The sequence below is a fragment of the Mustela putorius genome, unplaced genomic scaffold (assembly GCF_011764305.1).
Source record: "Mustela putorius furo isolate JIRA1106 unplaced genomic scaffold, ASM1176430v1.1 tig00000281_pilon_pilon_pilon, whole genome shotgun sequence".
Taxonomy (NCBI): domain Eukaryota; kingdom Metazoa; phylum Chordata; class Mammalia; order Carnivora; family Mustelidae; genus Mustela; species Mustela putorius.
Window position 1 is genome coordinate 14,640,279 of NW_025421343.1, and position 24,872 is coordinate 14,665,150.

Below are 24,872 nucleotides of genomic sequence, written 5' to 3' on the forward strand. Positions count from 1 at the left end.
GCCAAGATCTAGAAGGTATCAAAAAAGTAGGACTTCTCTTGTTACTTGAAGAAAGGGGAGGATTTGAATGGCTTTGGACAAAGAAAGGCATTCCAGAAGAGGAAAAAGCACATATGAACTGTGCTCACTTCACCCTGAAAATGTGAAAGTGTCTGGAGTTTGGATGGGGGATTATGATGGGTTGCTACACTGGGGAGACCATGTAGCTGAGAGTTATGATTTGAAGCTGTTTGTAATGGGGAGTAATTAGTTTTTTCTTAACTGAGGTATAATTGGTATATAACATTACGTTAGTGTCAGGTGTACAACATGATTTGATATTTGCATGATTATTTCTAATCAGTGGATAATAATAGCTCTTACCATGGGTCAGGCATTATGTTGAGTGCTTTAGATGGATTATCTCATTTAATTATAACAATCTTTTGAAGGGAATGAAGATTTATTTGGTGCCATGGTAGGGGTAAGAGAAGCAATTATAATCTTGGAAATATCTCAAGGTATTGATGATGAGGATGTAGAAGTTAAAAAGCCTCATTAGGACATGAGGAAGTCAGACTCAATAGAACTTGATATCTGACTTCAAGTGGAGGATGAATGAAAAAGGGACAAGACAATCTGCATCCTTAGGGATACTGCTGAGGACAAAATCCTGGGGAATACCAATGATTCTGGGGTGAATGAAGGCAGTTGAATTAGCAAAACGATCTTAGGAAGGATGTAGATGGGTGGCAATGGAAACAAGTTAGTAGAATTGAGGAATTTGATAAAGGCTTCTTGAGAGTCCTTTAGGTAAGTTAAAGATGAGTATGGAGGAGCATACAGCTTTAGTTGATGGAGCATGTGATTTTTGATCTTAGGGTTGTGAGTTTGAGCCCCATGTTGGGTGTAGAGATTACTCAAAAATAAAATCTTAAAAAAGATAAGGATGGAGAAGTAGCAGCTGTAGCTGGGAGTTAAAGTAGTGCTGATAAAAATAAGGGAGTGAAAGGGAGGAAAGTCAATTTTGAAAGGAAATGTGAACTTTTTTTTTTGACATGGTGACTAGAGGTAATGAGTCTCTGTATGATAATGTCTTACTAGTAAGACAGAATGGAAAGCTAGAGCTTATGAGGCAGATCAAGGCTGGAGATGGATGATTGTAAAGTGCTGTCCCAGGACAGCAGGTAAAGGGAAAAGAGAGGTTGAGGATAAAATCTGGAGCAAACACCCACTCACATAGAGGGCTTAATAAGGAGAGCCAGCAAGGGAGAAGGGGTGGCTGAACTATACTAGGGCAATGTCAAGGAAGAATTGTACAGATGAAAGTGAGTCAGAATTTTCTCCTGTGGCAGCGAGGTCAAGGAAAAAAAAAACAAGACTGAGAAAAGAATGAGTTTATCAAGGAGATCAGGGAGGATAAAGTATAAAATATTTGGGCAGTCTGGCAGTGAAGAGACTGAGAGAAAAAGGGAAACAGCTTGAGGAGGGATAAAGAAAGATCATCTCCCGCCCAGGTGGTCTGGAGGGAGGTAACATGAAGCCAGCAAGCCAAGGGTTGGCAACTTAGAAGGGGGAAGAGACTCTTGGTCCTTTAGGTACTTGACAACAGTTCAGCGAAATGGATGGTAGGGACAGAAATACTTTAAAAGTGGTGGAGGACGCTGGAACTGGATTTTTTAAATCTTCTCAGCGAAAAAGCAATCAGGGCCATCTGCGGAGTAAGAGGAGAAAGGAAAATGGGTTAGGTGGGGAGGAGAAAGGAGATTTATTACACCAACAGCTAGGGCGGCCCTTGACAATCACGTGAATGAAAGGATTGGGGACTAGACCAAGGCGATTCCACTTTAGGCAACCATCTCAGATTTACTTCTGGGAACAGACAATACTAGCAACAACCACCACCTTTTATCATGTGACTATTCCCTGCTTACTATGAATGTTAACATATATTATCTCACTAATTTCCCAAGAATCCAGTCAAGTATTATTATTCCGATTGGCTGAAGGTTTATATTGGAATATATTTCCAAGTTATAAAAAAGTAAATTGAGACTCAAAAAGATTTAGCCTTAATTAAAAAAAAAAAAAAAAAAAAAAAAAAAGGCTACTATGTCGCCAGGCACCGCTCTCGGGCACGGAATGAGACAGGCAAAGATTTATGGAGATTTACCGAAAAGTAAACGAATAAATGAACCAGATCACTTCAGTTTTTAATAAATGGTGTGAAAATAAGAAAACTGGTGATATGACTATTATAATAAATATGACACGACACTGGAGGAGCGCGGGAAGATAGAGGCTCTGTTAGTGTGGTCAGAGGAGGGCCCTCTGAGAGGACTAGTGAGCTCAGAACTTCAGGATGAGAAAGGTGGATGGGTTTTCCAGGCCCACGAAAGGCTAAGTGCAGAGGCCCTGAGGCAATTACTGATGTGGCCTTTGCAGGAAAGCTAACATTAGCGCAGCTGAAGCTGAAGCTGAAGCAAGGGGCTATGGGCCAAGGTTGGAGGCACCACGGCAGTCCCGAAAGAGTTTACGCAAAGGAGGGAAGTTAATTCGGATCAATGGAATAGGGCTCCGAGAGCAGGAGGCATGCTGTGCCGCGCTCCCACGCGGGTTTCCATTGCGCAAAGCTGCCCGCACGTGGCGCAGAGAGAAGCTACCGGTCGGGAGAGGTTCCAAGCCCCGGAGCCAAGGGGCTTGAGGCCCGCGGCCGATGGGGAGTGTGACCTCCCCGCGGCGCCAGCGTCCCGGGGACACGGACCGTCGCACCGGGCCCGTCCCCGCCCGGGCCCCGCGCCGCTCGGAGCAGCTCTCCTCCCGCACCCTCCAGGATCTCCCCCGCCTGGAATTCTCGTCAGCGAACCCCTCCCGCGGCACTATCCGCCCCGCCGGGCTTGGTTTTTCGTCTGGGGCGGCGAGTCCGTCTTTCAAAACTTCGGAATGACACTAGTCTCAGGAGTAATAGGGAGATGACATCAGTTAGGACCAGGGCGAACTCCTATAGAGAACACACCTTTTAATCTCTGCCTTGTTTTTCCTCACGGCTTTCCAGAAATAACTTGCTTCCCAGTATGCACTCTAAGTCACCCCCTCCAACAGCGAGACTGTTGGTTTGGCCCCTAGACTCCGATTGGCTGAAGGTTTACGCCTCGGTCAGGGATTGGAGAACGTTGGTTCCTTACGTATTCCCCGCGCCTATTGGTTCTTTCCCCCCGTTTCTGGGCGGAGTGGTTAGGGACGGTTTCCACCCTCTTGTTTACGGAGAGCGTAGTTGTAGCGCTCTCCGAGCGCCGGGGCTGTCTCTAAAGTTCCCTATTTAGCTCCTCGGACCAATTGGGTTCTTGCTCCACCCTCGCCCTCTCCCTTGCACGCTTCCCGCGTGGTACTGCCCACACCTTTAGAGCGGCGGCGCGCTCGCACTGCCGTCGCGTTCCTCCGCCCGCTCTCGCCAGGCTGCTCCCCCTCGAGGGCGCGCTTGGTACGGCCCGCGCCGCCTCTTTCCCTTGCTGGGGTGGCTGCCCCCCCCCTCGGGTCGGCGGCGCTTGGTGCCGCCCGGGAGAACCAGGTCATCGGTCGGTTCCCGTGAAAACAAAAACAATCGGCGGCGCCGCCGCGGGCAGCCGAACGCGGCGAGTGAGGACCAGGGGCGCGGGACCGGGTGGGGAGAGCGAGCGGGAGCGGCGGCCAGTGTCCGGGGGCCGGGGGGGCATGGGGCAGGCGGGCACGGGCTGCGCGGGGCTCCCCCGGCGCCGCGGCTAGCGCGCCCGCTGTCTCGGCCGCCTCAGCCACCCGCGCCGCCCGCCTGGGGGACGAGGAGCAGGACGCGGCCTCGGCCGGGCCCGGGCCGAACGGCTGCGGACACCCGGGCACCAGGGAGCCGAGCGCCTTCGCCGCCGCCGCCTCCGGGATGGATCAGTGCGTGACGGTGGAGCGCGAGCTGGAGAAGGTGCTGCACAAGTTCTCGGGCTACGGGCAGCTGTGCGAGCGCGGCCTGGAGGAGCTCATCGACTATACGGGCGGCCTCAAGCACGAGATCCTGCAGAGCCACGGTAGGGCGGCCCGGGTGGGCGCGCGGGGCAGGGCCCGGCCCCTCGGGCCACGGCGGGCCAGCAGGAGTGTCCCCGCGCCTCCCCCGAGGTGCGGAGACCCCCTCCCCCGCCCCAGCCCCCTGTGACTTTTCCTCCTCTCGATTTGCCTCGAAGCTGTACCTACTTCGTTGTCGATTAAGAGTGAGCGCGATCCACCCGGAAACCGAGCCCGGAACCACGGGTTCCAGCCGGGTTAAACGTGCGTGGGGGCCGGTCGGTGGCACCTGCAAACTGCCGCCGCCCGGGAGTGGGCGCCCCTCGCCCCCGCCCGGCCCGGTGCTTTCTGGTCCCTGCGGGCTGAAGGTGCGCTGATTGCGTTGGACGGGAAGGTCTGGACGTTAAGAGGGTCAGTGCAGGAAGCCCCTTTCTTTCTCTCCTGTCCCAGATCCTTGGCCCGGGGACTGACTTTCCAAGTCTTTCTTTTTTTCTTTCCATTCTTTTTTTAAATTAGAAAGTCGAGTGTTATTCTTAGCTGTGGGTTAACAGAACAGCCGCTGCTGCAACTTCACGATTTGACTGCTGTGTGGAAGCAGCTCTTCCTCAACTCCGCAGCCACACAGACATGATTCCTAGGAAACCATCTGAATCGAAATGTTCAGCTCTTCTGGTGTAGCCTGAGGAAGAACAGGCAACTTTCCTGAAGCAAATTGTGGCACAAGTAGTTAGTTACTTGCCTTACCTGGCCAAGTTTTTACCTGTTTTTCTTTCAGGAGACAGATTTTTTTTATAGAAGGTGCTTTACCTAGATTATTTCATGATTGCCTGAGGACCTGGGGGCAGATGCTCTGCTGAGGTTAACTTGTGGAAGCTGGTTGGGAAGGGGTTTTGGTTTTGTTTTTTTAGTAACATTTGGTTACTAAAGGTCTGGTATCCTCAGATTAATGTATTCATAGTGGTGATTCCTCCTGATCAAGAAAGAAAAGACTTTATTTAATGGATTTGTTCAAGTTGGGGAAGCCTTCTCAAACTCCTAGGCTGAACAGCAGTTTATGCAAAGGAAAGTTTGGTAGCTGGGGTGAAATGCGGTTACTTTGGCAGGTGAGGTGAAGGCAGGGCCTCATTGGAGCTTCTCCCCTCTTCTCTTTCTCCTCCTACACCTTTCTTCCCAGACGCCTTTTGGTGGGGAATAAGGGAGTCTTAAAACATACTATTCTGAACATGGCAGTCACTTTTGAGCTCTGGGGAAGAAGCAAGCCTGCAACCGTAGTGGGAGTAGGAGTTAGAATATTAATATGGAAAAATAAGCAGACCCGGATGGCTGCCTGTGAAGGGGAAGCGGAGGTGGAGTTGGATGGGAATCCTGAGAATGCTCTGGTGAATTTGGTTTTTGGGCATGCAGGATAAAGCTGAAGGGCTATGTGTACTGGTGGCTAAAGATGCAGTTTGAATTTGGGGGAAAAGTAAGGTCTCAGATGGTTTCCTAGTATAATTTCTACTGAGGAGAGTGAAGGAGATCCCATAGGCTGTAAGGAGGGAACAATGTAGGGTCTAACCACACCTGAAACCTCCTCTTGGAGAGTGGAGGGCCATGGAGGAATCAGCCGAAACAGAAAAGGCAGGAGTTTAGGAAAAGAGAAGTTGGTTAGCTGGTTGGGAGTCAGTGACCCTCTGCTTACAGCTTCATGGAGTTAAAATAAACTCAGTTAGTGGGAATTAAGAAAAATATGCAAACTGAAGTGTAAGGAGGCATAAGGCTGTTTAAGTACAGGGGTAGGAGGTGTGTGTATGTGTGTGGGGAATGTGTGTGTGTGTGGGTGGGTGTGTGTCTCTGTCCCTCTGTCTCTGCCTGCCTGTCCACCCACCCTTCCGCTCCGGGAAATCTATATCTTGTTCAAGGCTAAAAGGAAAAGAATGAGTGAAGGTCTAGACTTGAAGAGGTGGAAGGAGCATATCCTTTTTAGGGACCAGGTCAGAGATTGAGGGGTTGGATAGGCAGAATATGAGAGAAGATGGAAAGTAAAATACCTTCTTATAAGAGAGCAGGGGGTATTAGTTGATTGGGGAAGTGTGATTGCAAGCCTCATTTTAGGAAACTTGGGGCTCATCTCCGATGGATAAAATAATTGCCAGAAATCGCTGAAGCATGAGTTTGCTTTAGACAAATTGTTTTTGCTGGGTATCCGGGAACTTTGCAAGGAATATATGGTGTGTGGGTATTAGCCACGGGTAACGTCATGCTATTCAAATGATCTGACTTGGTGAATTGCATGTTTCTTTCTCAGCCTCCTATTTTTTACCTTCTGGTCTACCAGATTGCAGTTTGATATTGGTATTTCTTTAATTTTGTTTAATTCTTAAATAATAGGATTAAGTGACCAAAGGCAGTTATGAAATGTGAAAGAAAAATAAATACCAGAAGTGCCAGGTCTAGTTTCCCAAGTAAATTCTTTTCTCTTAGGGTGTTCTTATGTGTGGAGGCAAACATCATGGTTTGTCATCTAGGTTATGGTAATTTTCAAAGCAGATAATTTCTAATGTTCTTTGCCAGCAATGTGGTGGGTATTACATTTGTATTTTAAATATACCCTTCCTAGAGTTGTGTCTCCTGAAATCTGAGTTTGGAGCTCCATTTTCAAGTTTGAATGTGCTTGTTTGGGCAGTTGATCTTGTAGGATCCTTTGACTTGAGAGAGGGGCTCCATTTGGGGCCATCTGTCAGGGGTTTGGATCTCATTCTCTGGGGTTATTTGTGGTAATAGTCTTGTAAGAATGTGATGTGAATAAAGTAGAATCTTGGGAACTGTATAGCTCTCCAACATGGCATCATACTGATGGTGAGTAACTGCCTGATTCAGAAGTTTCTTTTTAGCTAGGGTCAGGAGATCAGTTTTGGGGATTGAATTACATTTTCTTATGTTTAAATATCTCTTTTCTATTTTTTTTTTTAAGATTTTACTTATTTAGCAGAGTCGGGCGGGGAGGTACACAAGCAGGGGGAGTGGGAGAGGGAGAAGCAGGCTTCCCACTGAGCCCGGTGCAGGGCTCAATCCTAGGACCCTGGGATCATGACCTGAGCTGAAGGCAGTTGCTTAACAACTGAGCAACCCAGGCGCCCGAAATATCTTTTTTCTAAAGTGAGTGAAGGACTATACTAGATGAGGACAGTTAGAATAGTTTGTGGTGGAAACATCATACGTAAATGAAGATTAGTTGGTAAGCCTGTTGACAACCCATTTCCACTCTAACTACTTTTATTCCAGATTGTGAAAATGCTCAAAGGGGGCTCGCCTGGCAACTGGCCTGGAAGTAGTCCTGTAGTGAGCCCTAACATTTCTTTCATCTGCTCTGAATTGCCTCTATGTAGCCTGAAATTCTTTCATATATACTTTCCCTAATTATTTCATTAAAAATGCATTTTTCTTAATTCAAATACCTTTGTGAGAATGCAGGCTTTGACTAAGTCATAGCGAGGCATGGAGGTTTGGTGATAAAGGGGCAGCATAGCAGAGCAAAGGGGCAGTAAAGAATCACAGAAAATACTAAACAGAAGTTCTGTGGAAGCCTGATTCATTCCTCTTCTGGAGACTGACTTTAACGGCTTTCTTCAGGTCCAAGGTTTAAGGTCTTTAAGGCCTAAGGTTTGTCTGGGAAACCTTAGGGTGGTAGATTGGATGATGGGAGAGTGATCCAGAACCTGATCTGAGGTAAAAGGGATTAGAGATGACTGTCCACAGTTAATGAAAGGTCTGTGCTGAGGTGTTTGGGCTGGGAAAGGGATACCATTTTTAAGCTTAATTTGCCAGAAATTCAAGGATTGTACCAAGCTCTGAGTCTTACCTTTAGTTACTCTGATTAAACTTCAGGTTCACTTAATTTTCTCAACTCTTAGGAAGGAGGAGAGCACTTAGTCGTCACTTAGTTGTACCACCTTTTCAGGGAGTTTCCATGTGCACATGAAGTTTGGTCTGATTTAAGATTCTGTATGGTTGATGCTGTTTGGTGATCATTCCTATGTGCCCTTGATCAATTTGGGTAAGGTGCTAGTGCTTCTCACATTTCACTCATGCATGTGTGCTCTTATTTTTTCAGATGGATTCATGATTTCACTTAAGTAGATTTATCCTTATGATAGGCACTGATATCTGTGAAATCGTAAGTTTGGTGTATTAGGTATAATAAACTATTAAAAGCAAATTCATAACTATTAAAATATTATTTCACATACAGCTAAAATCACTATTCACATCAGTGTTGTGGGAACCACACCTTGGGTGACCCTCAGTTAACAGACAGATAGTATGGATAAATGTTCCTGATTTGACTTGTGATTGTTTATATGCTTTTTAGCATATTTTTTTCCCTATTGTTTCCCATTAGCACCTCTGTGGTGGGAGGGAGAACAGAAAAGAACTATATATCACATATTGCTGATATTCTAATTTTACATTTGGTAAATGGAGATTAGACTGAGACAATAGGATAGCATTTATGACATGTTTGACAAGTATTGGGAAAATTACAATTTTTGTAGGAGTCAAGGGTATGCAGTATTTTTTAAAAGTGATTTCTCTGAAATCTTGCCATTTGCAAGGATGTGGATGGAACTAGAGGGTATTAAGCAGAGTGAAATAAGTCAATCAGAGAAAGACAGTTATCATGTGATTTCCCTGATACACGAGGAATTTGAGAGGGAAGGTGGAAGCTTGGGGGTAGGGAAGGGAAAAAATGAAACAAGATTGGATCGGGAGGGAGACAAACCATAATATACTCTTAATCTCACAAAACAAACTGAGGATTGTAGGTGAAGGGGAGTAGGGAGAGGGTGGTTGGGTTATGGACCTGGGGGAGGGTATGTGATGTGATGAGTGCTGTGAAATGTGTAAGCCCAGCGATTCACAGACCTGTACCCCTGGGGCAAATAATACATTATATGTTAATAAAAATAATTTTTAAAAAAAGAAAAAAATGTGATTTCTAAGCTAAGGGCCCTTGGGTGGCTCAGTTAGTTAAGTGTCTAACTCTTGATCTCAGCTCAGGTCTTCATCTCAGGGTGGTGAGTGCAAGGCCCATGCTAGGTATGGAGCCTCCTTTTAAAAAATTTATTTTTAGGCTATTATAGGGAGTAGTATTGTATTTTTTTAAAGACTATTTATTTGAGAGAGAGAGAGAGAGAGTGTGTGTGCATGCAGGGGGAGGGGCAGGCAGAGGGAGAGGGAGAAGCATTGCAGGGCTCCCTGATGCGGGGCTTGATCCTAGGACCCTGGGATCATGACCTGAGCCAAAGGCAGATGCTTAACCGACTGAACCCACTGGTTCCCCTGGATTGTAGTTTCTGAAAATGATTCTCAGTGACTTTTTAAAAATGAATTTTGTAAATTTAAATTTTGTTTGGAGTAGATAATTCGTTCAGATGGTATAAATTAAAATGACAGAAAAAGGATACCCAGTAAGAAGTCTCCCTTTTACTCTTTCTTATTTATGGGCCACCTAGTTGTCCACTTCACAAAGATGCTAGCCTCCAGGAAAACTTTTAAGAAAAATCAGGTAAATAATAATTTCTCACTATTCATTTTTACTTTGAGGCATTGGACATATAGTTCTACTTACTTCAATGTAGGTTTAGTATTATTGCAATTTACAAGTTGGTAAAGACAGCTTAATTTGTAGGAGTGATCAACACATGCATTAGTTTCCAAAACTCCGTTTTTTTGTGTGTTTTGTGGTCTGACTGCCAGTCGTAAAACTCATTTAAACCATAATCCTCCATCTTTCTTTGGTGAATCAAGGAGAATTTAGTTACTCGTTGCACAACTGCTTCCAGTTTTTAAAATTTAAAGGTAACAAATGACAAGGTAAATAGGCAATTAAGCATGGAAGAGAAAGCAAATTGTGGCCACGTTTTAAATGAATTTCTGTGGTATGGTTTTTATCAGTAGACAGAAAACAGATTCAGAGTCATATGGTATGTATAACTCTTCATTATAGAATTTGAGTTGTATACAGTATATATACTTAGTGAAAAGTATGCTTATTTATATATATGAATCCTTGTTCTTTTCACAGCCTACCATGCTTGAATGTATATTCATCCTTTAGTGAATATTAAAGGATCAGGGTTTGGTAAGCCAGTGGTTTGCTTATTCAACCTTATTGTTTGGTGCAGTTGGAGTAGGCTTCAATATCTGGTGTTCAGTTGCCAATGAAACTTTCTGCTAAATATTAACAAGACACTATTGAGAGAGAAAAGAAGGACTTATTTATTTATTTTACTTTTTACTATTAGTATTATGTTAGCCACTGGATAGTACATCATTAGTTTTAGAAAGAAGAAAAACTTTAAATTTTGAATTGAATAAAATTTGGTATCTACATTTAACATCTAGTCTGGAAAGTAGCAGATAAGTAGTACGTCAGAAAAGTTTGGGTGGATAACAGTCATTGTTGAAATACCCCAAGAGAAGAATAGACAAGTTAGCAAGCTACTTGGGCTGTTTTAGATGGTGAGAATAATAGGTTAGTGTATACATTTCCAGTTAGGTTTAGAAGCTGATTTAACTTTGTCAGCCATTCCTTTCCAGGCTCTTTTAGGAGGCAATTTTTTGTTATTTGGCATCTTATTCATTCAGACTAGTATATTACTCAGGATTCTTTTGATTGCAGGTGGCAGAATAGTTTTAATTAAAATGGACTTCATTGATTCACTACTAAATAGGCTGAGGTAAGGCCAGCCGGCTCCAGAAGCAGAGAGGATGTTTAAAGACTAATTTTTTTCTCTTCCTCACTCAACTGTGCTTTCCCTGGTTGGCTTCATTCTTAGAGGAGCTTTTTCCACGTGGAACTAAGATGGTCAGGGGGGTTCATTATCATTCTTATATTGCTAGTGATCCCAAAGACAGGAACATGCCTTTTTTTTCTGTATTTTCAAACATAAAATTACCAGGGAGTATCCTGTGCTGTCTTGGTTTGGGGTCATAATCCTCTCGCTGAATCAGTAACTGAGGTCAGGGCATGGAGTCCATTGGCTACCTTGGGGCTACATGCTTTGGCCATGTCAGGAGATGTACGGCCATGTGATTATAGAGAGGAGAGAGTTCTAGAAAGGAAAACTTGTACCCAGACGAAAGTGATAGATATCTATTATAATTGAGCAGCTACAAGTTACACCAAAACAATGTTCTTTGAGGTGTTTTCTTTCTTTCTTTTTTTTTTTTTTAAGATTTTATTTATTTATTTGACAGATAGAGATCACAAGTAGTCAGAGAAGCAGGCAGAGAGAGAGGAGGAAGCAGGCTCCCTGCTGAGCAGAGAGCCTGATGTGGGGCTCAATCCCAGGACCCTGGGATCATGACCTGAGAGGCTTTAACCCACTGAACCACCCAGGTGCCCCTTTGAGATGTTTTCTTGACCATCCCAACCTTTATTTCTCAGTTTTTGCCTAGTCTCCTAACTATAACATTCTTCCGATTCAAATACTAAGTTGTGAGTGCAGCTTGATTTGGAGACAAAAAAATACAGTTTGGTTCATGTTACCTTTGGGAAGTTACTTGAAGTTGCTTGTGTGCTTGGCATAGTAAAATCATTTTACTAAGGTTATTTTATCTTTTACATTGTTTCTAACTCTGCATAATAATATTGGTGAAGGAGGAACTTGCCAAGACTTCTATGATATGATACTAGGGTACTTAAAGAAATTTCCCTTCTTTCCAGTCTTAGTCTCTTAGTTGTTAGGATAGTGAAAATCACGTTTTGGTAAACTCTTCACTTGGGATGATAAAACTGACTTGTTTTATTTGGGGTCCTGCTTCTTCAGCTATAAAATCTTTGAAAGTGACCCCAAAATGTGATATAGGGGAGAATTACAGAGGGCTCTGGTCCTGAGCTACCTACTGGAGTCCCATTGTGCTCCAGGTAATCCCTAGAAGTTGATAGGTATCGGGGCCATGATGCTTTCATAAACTGGGCATTGTTTGTAGAATGGCAGAAGTGCCTGGTCTTTTAGATTAGATGCTAGTTTAATCCCTCAGAGAACAGAGAACAGACACCAGAATCTGCAGCAGGACTTGAGACTTTTAGAAATAACACTGTCACCGTATTTGGGTTTGGTGAGTTTTATGGCTCAGCTCAGAATGGTTCTTAAAAAACATTGTTCTGGAAGTCCGTAAAGCTATACTGCAAAGTCTTTAACACTTAAGATTGAGCCTGAATACTTTCTTCTCATTTTGTGTTACAGCATCTGGCTGTATATTATCTTTGATGAGTTTGCTGTGTCTGTGGGATCCATCTAGATTTAATATCTCATTATCGATTACATGAAGGTATTCAGGAGGAGGTAAAGAATGTCTTAAAAGAAACATTATACATGACTTCAGCCCTTCAGGAACATGGAGACTAGTTAGGGAGATAAGAAGATTAGTCTCCGCACTTGGAGAGCAGACCACAAAATTTTGTCCTTGAGCTCAGGAGGTCTGAGTTTGAGTCCTTGCTCTGCATCTACTAGTAAGTAGTAGATGGAAACTGGCTTTAAAATCTGAAAACAAGGTATATTTGTTATTTTTAATGTCTCTGTCTTTTTTGTTTTTATTTTATTTTTTTTAAAGTCTGTGCCTTCAAGCAGCAGTTAAGAACTATGGAAACACTTTTGAATGTTAGGTATCTATTATACTGGTGTATGTTAGTTACCATTCTGTGCCCTGTGGTCTGCCTAATACCACAGGGAATATTCCAAAGACATAAATACAGTCTTCAAGAAACTTTAGTTGGATAATGAGACCAGACTTTTATATTTGGGAGGGAGGGGAAAGCCATGGCCATGGCACAGTATAAATAGCAGTGCCTCTGGTTGGTACAAATACTAACAGTTCAGGGAAATAGGAAAGAAGAATCCCTTCCTTAGAAAGAACTGCTGAGGGGTGTGTGTGTGTGTGTGTGTGTGTGTGTGTGTGAGATTTCAATTGAACTTCAGAGCACTTGGTCAGTAGTTATTAATTGGCAATTAAGTGTAGAACTAGGCAAGATCTTGTGGGAATTAACAAAGGGCAAGCAATCGTTCTCACGCTCTAATAACTTTCTGTCCAGTTAGGGAGATGCCACTGGTGTGTTTTTAAGTAACGGTACCTGGTAATGGAAGGCCATGTAGATAGGGCCAATGCTGACTGAGTGGTACAGGCAAGAAGGGGTGGGATTTGAGACAGAGCTCTCTAACCTGTCAAGTTTCAGTAACAGAGATTGAATTGGGACAGTAGGAAGATAAGATGGGGTGCCAGCAGTGGTGGTTGGCAAAGAACAAAGGTGCAGAGGAGTGAGAATACAGGAGGCATTCTGGGAAGAGGGAAGGACCAGAGCAGAGAGAAGTAGGATAGACGAAGTAAAATTAAATTGGAATCAGGGTTTATAGAGTCACAGGGAAAATAGTAGACTGGGAAGATGTGGAATGACTTGGGTGGGGAGTACATTTTGAACAGGGACTGGACGGGGACATTATCTTGAGACCATTTAGCAGTATTTAGGTTGATTGGAGTTGGGAGTGCGATTTGTCTAGGGGCAAGATGACTAGTTAAGCGTCAGCTTAGACCTGATGAAAGAGGGACCCGTCTTTGGGTAGTGGTGGTAGAAATGTACAGGGACCCATGCATGGGATCTCCTGAGGGAAGGAGTTACCAGGACGTGGTGTGTGGACGTAGTCTGGCAGGATGGGAGAGAAGCATCAGAAAAATCAAAGCTTAATCTAAGGTTTGAGCATGAGTGACAGGTAGACAATTACAGAACCAGGAAGAAAATAAGTTTATGAGAGGGGAAGGTAGAAATCCGAGTTTGATTTGTAAGTCTGAAATTTACATTTAAAGACTAAAAGAAACCTTACCTGATTCAGCCATTCATTTCAGAGATACAGAAGGAGATAGCTCGAGATTAATTCTCTATATTTTGAATTTGAAGGGAATGATTAGGCTCTCTAAAGTGGGACTGTCTTGCAGACATTCGAAAGCTGGTGCTATGTGTCCTTTTTTTCTTCTGTCATCTCTCTCCGTTCTTGTCTCATCGTGTATTTTTGAAGCCTTCCCTTTCTTCCCTGTGCTAGTCATTTTGGTCTAGCTCTCTGCTCTAGGAGCACTATTAGTCTGTACCATGTAAGTTAGCTTTTAAATAGAAACTTTCTTTCTTTTTTCCCCTTATGGTTGGTTTTGCAGCACCCTAGGCTGTGATTTGGTGCTTTGGATTGGAACACACCTGTCTGAATCTGCGCTCTGTTCTGGAAGGTCAGGGGTTAGCCCCAAAATACTGTGCTTTGTAGATTTACCACCTATTAATATACTGAAAAGAGTTTATTTTGTTTTCAGTGATTTACTACTGCCCCTAGAAAAAACCGAGTGCGTTGTATTTGTTCCTTTTTCTTCCTCCTCTAAGTGAATCTCTGTTGAGTAGCTCCTGTGTCCTAGGTGCTGAAGTAGCTCCTAAGAAGCCCCAAACTCCAACAGGCCACAATTTAATTTGCCACTCACCGTATGAGACAGTCCTTTTATTATTATTTTTTAATACGAACCTTAACCTTTTCAAGTTTTTCTATTTTAATGTTTTGCAGTCTTTTCTGTGTTCACCTTGCCAGTGACTTCTTTAGAATCAGTCTTAGACCCTTTGATTCTTTGTCTTCTTTTATTCCTCCTGAATTTCTTAATCTATCTAACGTACTTGATCTGTACCCTGAACACTGCCAACAGAGGCATTCAGCACTCAGTAAACTGACTCTAAATCATGGTTCTCCCTTCCTTTTGACTTTAGTCTTTTTGCCCCTGTTTTGTCTTTGTCTAGTCTCATTTTATTTATTTTAAAATAATAAAATTTATACAAATGTAATAGTGGGATAAGGGTGCCAGGGTGGCTCAGTCAGTTACGTGTCTGACTCTTGATTTCAGCTCAGGTCCTGATCTCAGCATGGTGAAATTAAGCCCTGTGTATGGTTAAGGTGGGGGCTGGAGAGCCTGCTCAAGATTCTCTCTCTCCCTCTGGCTCTCCCCTCTTAGAAAGAGTGGGATAATGTAGAATTCTTTTTCTCCTTACAGCCTTCCTTTGACTTCTATTTTAACTTTTTTTTTTTTTTTTAAGGAATTAATCTAGAAATTCTGGATATACCTCTAGGAGGCCTCGGTTTTCATTTAGGTATAGTTAGAATTATGTTTACTTAATGGATTTTTTTGCTTTCACTTCAAAACTTGCATGCCATTTTGTTTTCTACTTATTTCCAAATTTAAGATCTCTGTCCATTTTATGAAGTGGAGTTAACTTTTAATAATGCAGAAGAGCTCAAGTGCAGTATGTGTAATATTTGTAAACTTAGATATTTAAAATTGTTTCTGCCTCCATGATATTCATAAGATTGTTAAGTCAGGTCTTAGTGATTTCTAGGGAATGCTACTCTTTGCTTCTACCTAGAATATTCTGGTGATGTTTTCAGCCAGTTTGGACATCTGAATAATAATCATCATGGTAATCACCTTTCTGTGTTGTACCTCCCATTTTTTATAGAGTTTTCTTAATTATAGGGGTCTCATCTTTCATGTGGTTGACTCTTAGGCAGCGTGTACTCATGGTATAATTGACATGTTTAAACTGCCTCTTACAGGCCAGGTTAGAACTTTTGATTATCTGTCCATGAGCAGATGTATCAAGCTACACCATTATAGTGCTGCCTACCAACCAGCTGTTTAGTTTGAGTAGTATTATCTTTCTTTAATAGTGTGTGCAATTATTTGAGGGTTTTCTTCCCTTCTGATAGCCTAAAAATAAGTGGCAAACAAAATTGCAAATGCGAACGCTGAGTAAGGATGAGAACATAGTTTTCAGTCTTAATATCTTTGTCTCGATTATGTTAGATGAGCCAAAATGGTGAGTAAATCTTGTCACATAATTGGACATATGGTTGTATTAAGCCATGTGATTATGAAGGAAAATTAATTGAACAAATGTACAAAATGATACAGCTGTATTGCAAAGTTTTTTATAAAACCAAGGTATGATTAGGAATTTTGTAATTTTTCCTTGTGTGGGAGTTGGGCCCTCCTTATAGTGTGTAAGTTTGTTCTATCTTCCTACATTCTGACTTGGGGTATAATTTTATAGACACACATTATGTACTAAAGTTGAAATGTATTTCATGTTTTTTTGTTTTGTTTTGTTTTTTACACATCTTGGCATAGTTTTGTTTTACAAACACAGAAACTGCTCAAAACACAAGCCTGTTAATTTTCTTCCCCCAGTCTTTACCTATATATTTAAGATTTTTGAAAGGAGGAAATGGTCATTATTTGGAAAAGGGAAGTGACTCATTACTGGGGGGACACTATTCTATGAGTGTGTTTTATTTGGACATTGGTATGTGTGTGTGTGCACGCACACGTGTGTATATTATTTATTTGGTATTTGAAAAATTTAGGCCATAATGCTTTGTGTAGTACACATGAGATATCCTGGAAGGGCGTAGAAGATCAGTGAGCTGCTGAGTGTGAAACTGCTGTCAGTCAGAGGGTGTTGGTTCAGGGTGTTGGTAGTGCCATAGTCTCCAGTGCTGGGCTTGAAAATGAGAATATGTAATTTACTAGGGTCCCTTGGGTGGCTCAGTCAGTAGAGCACGTGACTCTCGATCTGGGGGTCATGAGGTCAAGCCCCACATTGGGCATGGAGCCTAAACACTGAAGATTAAACAATCATATTGCCTGTCTTCAAGTAATTTCATGAGGGTGGTAAGACAAATATTTGTAATCAAGTGTGAAACTCCGATAGAGAAGTCCAGGATGCTATGGAAATAAACAATTTATTGTTTCTTTGACACTAATCGACATAGATCCTGAAATGGCTAGGCAGCGAAGCTCTAGGGCAGAGCTTGAAGTGTTAGCCGGGCTCTCTAAAAAAATGCTTTAGGAGTTAACTCAGATGAAAAAAGGCAATCTGAAAATGCTACATGCTATAGGAATCTGACTATACAGCATTCTGAGGAAGGCAGAACTATGGAGACAAAAGGATCAGTGGTTGTGGTGGGTGAGGTGGAGGAGAAAGATGGATAGGGAGAGCACAGAGAATTTTTAGGGCTGTGACAAGACTCTGTTAGATACTATAGTGATTTATGCTGTTACCCATTTGTCAGAATCCATGGTGCAGCACCAAGGGTGAACTCTCAGGTAACTACGGACTTTGGGTGATAAATGATGTGTCAGTGTAGGCTCATCCTTGGTTTAAAAAAAAAAAAAAAAAGTACCATTCTGGGGGGTGATATTGATAATGGGAGAGGCTGTGCTTGTTGTGAGGGGGTAGTAGGTATATGGGAATCTCTGTACTTCTGTCAATTTTGTTGTAAACCTAAAATTACTCTTAAAAAAAAAAAACCCCAAAAAACAAAAACAACCCACAATCTTTAGGGCACCTGGGTTTCTTAGTCGGTTAAGCATCTGCCTTTGGTCCAGGTCATGATCCCAGGATCCTGGCATTGAACCCTGCAGTGGACTCCCTGCTCAGTGGAGTCTGCTTCTCCCTCTGCCACTTCCCCTGACTTGTGCTCTACTCACGATCTCTTGCTCTTAAATAAATAAATCAATAAATAATTTTAAAAAAAGGCCAACTTGAAAAGTACATGTGGTCACTGTATGGATAAACACTGCCTCAGAACTATTCCTTTCATGGTCATGTATGATAGGTCGTTAGTCTAGGGAGGTTTATTGCATTGAAAGAGACAGCTGGGGACTCCTGGGTGGCTCAGACTCTTAGTTTCAACTCAGGTAATAATCTCAGTCATGATCCCAGGGTTGTGAGATCCAGCTCTATGTTGGTTTCCATGCTGGGCATGGAGCCTGTTTGGGATGCTCCACCACCACCCCACTCTCTTTTGCTCTCTCTCTTCCTCTAGGGAAAAAAAAAAAAAAAAAAGACACCGTTGTCATAGGACTTCATCCTGGGTAAAAAGTGACCACCACTGTGGCCAACTAGGATTCTAACATTTACCTCACATCTAGTTTAGTTATGGCAGAGAAGGCTGTTAGTAATTCCCCAGCTTTATTTCTAAGAACTGAATCCATTTAGATTTTTTTCACAGAAAGGTTCTTCTAGAAGTGGGTTTTGTTTTCAGACAGAGAAATCAGAAGAACATTAGAACTCTCCCTTTAGGACTTAGAGGTTTGGTCTCACTCAGTTTGATTGTTAGAGTGATTTCTAAACCTGTTTTTACCTTTGGCCGCTTTCCACTAAATCCATTTGAAAATGCATTAGTGGGATCTTTCTCTTTGAACAGGGCTTTCCCAGGGTTCTCTTTCAGATTATTCTATTATACTTTTCTTATACTTCCAAATACATTGTAGAAATTATTTTTCCTTGGGGCATACTGAGAACTCTCAATGTTAATTAATTGACCTTCCACTACTAGAATCTGTCCTTATTAAACTTGAAGACCAAAAAGTGTAGAGTCTTGAAGAAATGACAGCAGCACCAAATTTCAGACATTTAAGTTGCTGAGATTTGAAAATACCATGAATTTCAAGGTTGGGTTGTGGAAGTTCAGTTAGTAAATTCCAGATGACCTCTGTCCTCCAGGTTGGCCTCTGCTTTTTTGTTCTTTAACCTTGTGTTTACTTTGTTGTCTACTGACTGTAGAAACAAACATGCTAGGATGGATAGGACTTATGGCTTGCATTTTTAAGATTTTTAAAATTGAGAAATTGCTCACATACCATAGAAGTCACCCTTTTAAAGGCTGTGATTCACTAGCTTTTGATATATTCAGAAATGTGTGGCCATAACCATTATCTAATCCCAGAACATTTTCATCACTCCCAAAGAAACCTCATACTTATTAACAGTCACTCTCAATTCTACCCTTTGCTAGCCTCTGGCCCCTGTGAATCTACTACTGTCTTTGGATTTAGAGAGTTCGTATAAGTGAATCATAACTTACGGCCTTTTGTATCTGGCTCATTCCAGTCAACACAGTCTTTTCAAGGTTTGTCTGTGTTTAGCATGTATCAGTGCTTCGTTCCTTTTTATGGCTGAATAAATATTCCATTGTGTGGCTATGCCACATTTATCCATTCACCTTTTGGACATTGGGATTGTTTCCACTTTTTGGCTATTCTGAATAATGCTGCTGTGAACATTCCTATACAAGTTTGTGTGTGGACATATGTTTTCATTTCTCTCAGGTATGTACCAAGCAGTGGAATTCCTGTATCATATGGTTATTATGTTATTATATGTTATTTCTGAGGAACTGTCAGATTGTTTTCTTCAGCCACTGCACCATATGACATCCCACCAGCAATGTGTGAGGGTTCTAAATTCTCCGCATCCTCTCCGACTCTTTTTGTTGTCCATTGTTTTCATTATAGCTATCCCAGTGGGTGTGAAGTAGTTTCTCTTTGTAGTTTTGATTTGCATTTTTCTTTTGACTAATAATGTTGGACATCTTTTCCTGTGTTTATTGGTTGTTTGCCTTTCCTCTTTGGGGAAAAAAATGTTCAAATTCTTTGTCCATTTTTATTTTTTAAGAATTTATTTGTGCAAATGCACAAGTGAGCAGGCGGAAAAGCACAGAGAGATGGGCAAGCAGATTTCCATGCTGAGTGCAGAGCCCCACATGGGGCTTGATCCCAGGACCCTGAGATCATGACCTGAGCCGAAATCAAAGAGTCAGTCATTTAACTGACTGAGTCACCCAGTTGCCCCTGCTCACTTTTAAATGGGCTTGTCTTGTTAGATTGTAACAGTTCTTTGTACATTCTGGATATTAGACCCTTACCTGACATATGAGTTGCAAATATTTTCTGTCATTCTAGGAGTTATTTATTTATCTCTCTACCTATTTATTTATTTTTGTTACTTGTGCTTTTGGTATCATGCCTAAGAAACCATTGTCCAATACAAGGTTGAGAATACACCCACATTCTTCTAAGAATTTGATAGTTTTGGCTCTTACCTTTAGGTGTTCATTCCATTTTGAGTTAATTTTTTTATATGGTATGATTCTTTTGCATGTGGGTATCTGCTTATTCCAGCACCATTTGTTAAATATGGCATTCTTTTTAACTGTTCTTTCCTTGCTTTAGTTACTGTCAATCCACATACTTATATTAATAGTATATGAAACTGTGCAAGGCGAGGCGCCTGGATGGCTCAGTCCTTAAGCATCTGCCTTCGGCTCAGGTCATGATTGCATGATCCTGAGATTGAGCCCCACATCAGGCTCCCTGATCAGCTGGAAGCCGGCTTTTCCCTCTCATACTCCTCCCTCTCATACTCCTCCCTCTCTTGTTGTGTCTTTGTCAAATAAATAAGTAAAATCTTTAAAAAAAAATAAAAAACTGTGCAAGGCATGTGATAAGACTGGAATATTTAGTTTAGAATAAGAACCTGTCTCTACTCAGGATTTATATATATCTAATTGATACTGGTCATGGAATGATACATGATGTTGTTGAGTGGGATTCAATTAAGTGCTAGAGGAAAGGTGGAGAGAACAGAATTCATTAGGAATTGAGAAAACTGAGTAAATCTGTAAGCAGAGAGGTTCATAGAGGAGATGAAGGTATTGAGGTTAGGTAAGGTTTAGATACAGAAATGACCAGAGTAGAGCTACTGAAGCAGTTAGATTCATTTGGCTCAAAGTATGTATGGAATACCTTTTATAGAGATTTTGAAATTTTTCCTGAATTACCAAGTCTTCTCTTAGCCTAAATTATGTTATTAGAAGTTGGAAGAACCTGAAACATACTTTGTGCAATTGTATCTAGAGAAGAGGACAGGGTTTTTTTGTTTTTGTTTTTGTTTTGTTTTTTTGGTTACATCATATTGCATTGGGTATTTTATGGTACTTTATATCTATCTACTGTTTGCTTATCTTTTTACATCTCCCAGTGGTTGTCACTGAACTAAATTTATATTCCCTCTTCACAGTCCCTACAACTTCCTGGTTTTTTTTTTTTTTTCTTCAAACTGTAGAGAAACTGTTCTGTCATGAGCACTCATAACTTCCACATTTTAAATCCAGTGGTCTCTTCTCAGTCTGTATCTTAGTTGACATAGCAGAGCACTTAACACAGTTGGTTACTCCCATCTTTTATCACTTTTTTTTTTGTTTGTACTGACTCTTTTGATGTCTTCATTTAGCCTCATGGCTTTATTTTTTTTTTTAAATATTTGTTTTAGAAAGAGAGTGCAGGGAGGGGGGGACAGAGGAGGAGGGAGAGAGAATCTCAAGCAGACTCATCACTGAGCTCAAAGCCCAACACGGGTCTTGATCCCAGGACCCATAAAATCATGACCTGAGCCAAAACAAAGACTTGGACGCTCAACTGACTGAGCCACCCAGCCACCTCATGGCTTGAAGCGTCACCTACATGCCAGTGACTCACAAATTTATATATCCAGCCCTGTGTTTGCTCTTGAACTCCAGGTTTATAAATCTAACACACTCCACATGTGCGCTGAAGTGACTACTTACATATCAAATTTAACAAGCCCCAAACTGAACTCCTTATCTCTTCCTCTCATACCTGCTCAGCTTTTAATCTTTATCATTCTAATTTAAGACAATTCCATCTTTCTACTTGACTTAAACTAAAAAAAACAAGTTTGGAATCATCTGGGAGTCCTTCTCTTTCTTCATACTCAGTCAGGAAATCCTATTGGCTTTGCCCTCAGAATATATCCAGAATCCAGGCACTTCTTACCACCTCCGCATCTTACACCCAGTGGCTGAGCCACTGCCCTCTTATCTGGATTGCTGCCACAGCTTCCTAACTTCTCTTCCTGCTTCTGTTCTTGTATTCCTGTCTTTAGTCAGAAAGATCATACTAAAATGTGTCAGTTTATGTACCTTCTCTGCTCAAAACCTTGCAGTGGTACCCTTTCATGCAGAATAAAAGTTAAAGTCTTTACAGTGCCAGAAAGGCCCTGCAAGATCAGGCCCCCATTATCTCTTACACTTTTTCTTCTCCTGTTTTTCTTTGCCAGACATCTGCTTTAGCCACACTCGCTTTTTGGCTATTCTTTAAATAATCTTGGTATATTCCTGTAAGGGCTTTTATCCTCTCAGCCTGAAATGCTTTCCCCCTGAAAAGGAGAAGAAATACTTTTTCTTTTAATCTTGTGAGTTCTTGACTGAGACCCCTGTAATAAAAGGCAGATTAACAAGAGAAAAACAGTTTATTAACATGTATACTTTATGTATAACATGGGAGGTTCTCAGGGAAAAGTGAGTAACTCAAAGAAGTGGTTTAGAGTTCAAGCTTAACTACTATCTTTAGCTAAAGATGAAAGAAAGGTGGGGAAGCCAGTTTATCAGGAAATGCACAGTAAACAAAGGTAAAGTTTGTTGTGCAAATATAAGACTGAACCTTCTTCACTGATAAGTTTCTTACGATTTAGAGCCATTCTTCTCTATGTGGGTAGAGAGGGAGACTTATGAGTGGAATTTCCCTCATAATTGTAAATTTCCCTTACAAAAGGGTGACTTCTGCTCTGTTTTTAGAACTTTTCCTGTATCTTCTGTTTCTCATAATAATATGTTCAAAATAGTCCTTATGGCAAAGAAGCATATTTTGGAGTGGCAAATTCTGCCACCCTTCATCCCCATAGTAGCCTCATGGCTGGTTCCCTCATTTATTTCAAGTCTGCTCAGATATCACTTTCTCAGTGAGGTCTGTCCTATCCACTGTGTTTAAGATTGTAATTGTTCAGCTCACATACACTCCCCATCTCTTTTACAGTGTCCCCCCCCCCATAGAATATATCCTCTTTTGTTCTACTATATATAGTTGACTTATTTTGTGTTGTTCACCAGAAGGTATCTTGCTCAATAAGTATTTGTTGGATGAATGGACATTCTAGGGCTGTTGTCATTTTGGGTGGTTCTTGTTCAGATTCTTCAGCCCCATCCCAGACCTCTTGAATTAGATACAGGGGATGGAGGTCCAACTCCTTTGTTTTAACTTAGACCTACAGGTGATTCTGATGTAAATTTGAGTTTAAGAACCACTGCTGTATCATAGTTAGTAGTTCAGAAGCCAGACCTGTTGCTCACAGGTGGGGATATGTAGATGTATGAGGTAATTAACAAATGTTCACTCTTCTCCCACCTTCTTCTCCTCTCCTTTTCCTGAGGAGGTAGCGCTGGGAAAGATGATATAAACTGTAGTAACTTTCAGTTGATTTATCGTGTGTATCAAGGTCCCCAAGACCACCTTTATGTTCCATTGATCACTAGGAGGATGCACAGGAATCAGCATGTAGTCACACTCATGGCTAAGATTTACTACTGCAAAAAGGACACAAAGCAAAATCGGCCAAGGGGAAAGGCTCATGTGGCAAAGTGCAGAGGAAGCAGGAGAAAATTTCCAAGAGTTTTCTCTCAGCAGATTGTCAGTCACACAAGCAGGGCACATTTAATTCCTCCAGCATCAAATTGTAACAAGTTTGAAGTGTTGTCTACCAGGGAAGCTCATCAGAGTCATAGTGCTCAGGGTGTTCACTGGGGACTGGTCATATAGGCACCGTCAGCGTAGCACATACTAAAATTCCAGAGTCTCAAAAGGAAAGCAGGAATTCAGCATGAGCCTCATTGTACAGTTTAGGAATAGTGAGCCACTCTTACCAGTTAGGGTGGTGGGGAACCCTGATAAGAATGGCTCACTGTGCCTATAGATGGGGATATGTTAACTCTTTCTGCTGTGTCCGCTCTTTCAACATGGTATCCACGGAAGTTTGTTGGGTGTTCTTTTCTACTTCTTTATATAGAATATAAAGCATTTAGACTAAATCTCTCTTTTAGGAAATTGAATAACAATGAAAATGTATTGAGAATGACTTGAACAGCTTAAGTGGATGGGATAACTGAGTTTATTCAGTAAGACATATTTTCTGAAAAATGCCTTGGCAGTATCATTCAACGTCTGTGCTATTTTGGTAATTACAAAAGTGGCTTATTTCATAGTAAAGTTTTCTTATTTATTCCAAAAAATAAATTAAGATAACTTTCTTAGCATTCACTTGAAAAATGTTATCTATGAATGTGACCATCTGCTTCAAAGCAGATATTTGTTTTTCTTCACTTTTCTTCCAACTTTCATGTTCTAAATGGCCTGTTTGAAATTTGCCATCTTTGGGTTTGCTTTTGTCAGTAACCAGTCTTTCTCTTTATTTCTTTCTTTATTTTTTTATAGGCCAAGATGCTGAATTATCAGGGACACTTTCACTTGTTTTGACACAATGCTGTAAGAGAATAAAGGACACTGTTCAAAAATTGGCCTCAGACCACAAAGACATCCACAGCAGTGTTTCTCGTGTTGGAAAAGCCATTGATAAGGTATGGTGTTGAAGGAATTGTCTGGGATTTTTTTTAACATCATCCGTCTTCTCCTAGCACTGCTTTGATAATAATTCTTTTATGCTAGTCCTTTCATCCTGGCTTTAACTTTTTCAGATTTGGTTTTATTATATTACTCTTAAAGTTATCTTTTGCTATTTAAAAAAACAAAAATAAAAACATTTATTTATATGACTACAGTTCCTTGTATCAAGGTGAGTAAATTTCCAAAGAAATTTTAACTCCTCTGAGGGAGTGTGTTTACAGAAGTAACTTCCTACTTCCTGAATAGTTCATTGGCAGTGACTGTCTCTCTTGTGGGGTTATTAGGATAACAACCTTGCATCATCCTAACTATTGTCTTCCTGTGTACATGCTAGTTGCTTTTCTCCATTGTTGCTTTCTGTGTGAGTGAGTGGGTTGGTTGGTAGCTGCAGGGCCAGTCCACTTCTGTTGGGCGATTGTTCTGGTGACATCTCTTGAATCTGTGACTTAGTGGTTTACTTATAAGTGGTTATTTTTAGCACTGGG

At 41.6% G+C, this 24,872-nt stretch overlaps 1 protein-coding gene and 1 long non-coding RNA gene across 5 annotated transcripts in view; one reads left to right on the plus strand and one right to left on the minus strand.

The window, feature by feature from the left end:
• Window positions 1-1,361: 1,361 nt before the first annotated feature.
• On the minus strand, window positions 1,362-3,073 carry LOC123391752. Its single transcript, XR_006606455.1, has 2 exons — window positions 2,996-3,073; window positions 1,362-1,693 (listed from the first exon to the last, which is right to left on the minus strand). It is a non-coding gene; the product is annotated as an uncharacterized LOC123391752 (long non-coding RNA).
• Window positions 3,074-3,374: 301 nt separating this feature from the next.
• The window catches only part of RMND5A (required for meiotic nuclear division 5 homolog A), a 62,285-nt gene continuing 40,787 nt past the window's right edge, over window positions 3,375-24,872 (plus strand). For 3 of the 4 annotated variants that reach the window (XM_004742364.2, XM_004742365.2, XM_045079121.1), the window contains exons 1-2: window positions 3,375-4,031; window positions 24,199-24,341. In XM_004742364.2, the coding sequence (XP_004742421.1) occupies window positions 3,890-4,031; window positions 24,199-24,341 (285 nt within the window). In that variant the 5' untranslated portion in view covers window positions 3,375-3,889. The remainder of the gene's footprint in view (window positions 4,032-24,198; window positions 24,342-24,872) is intronic. The other variant, XM_004742363.2, reaches the window with a different exon arrangement.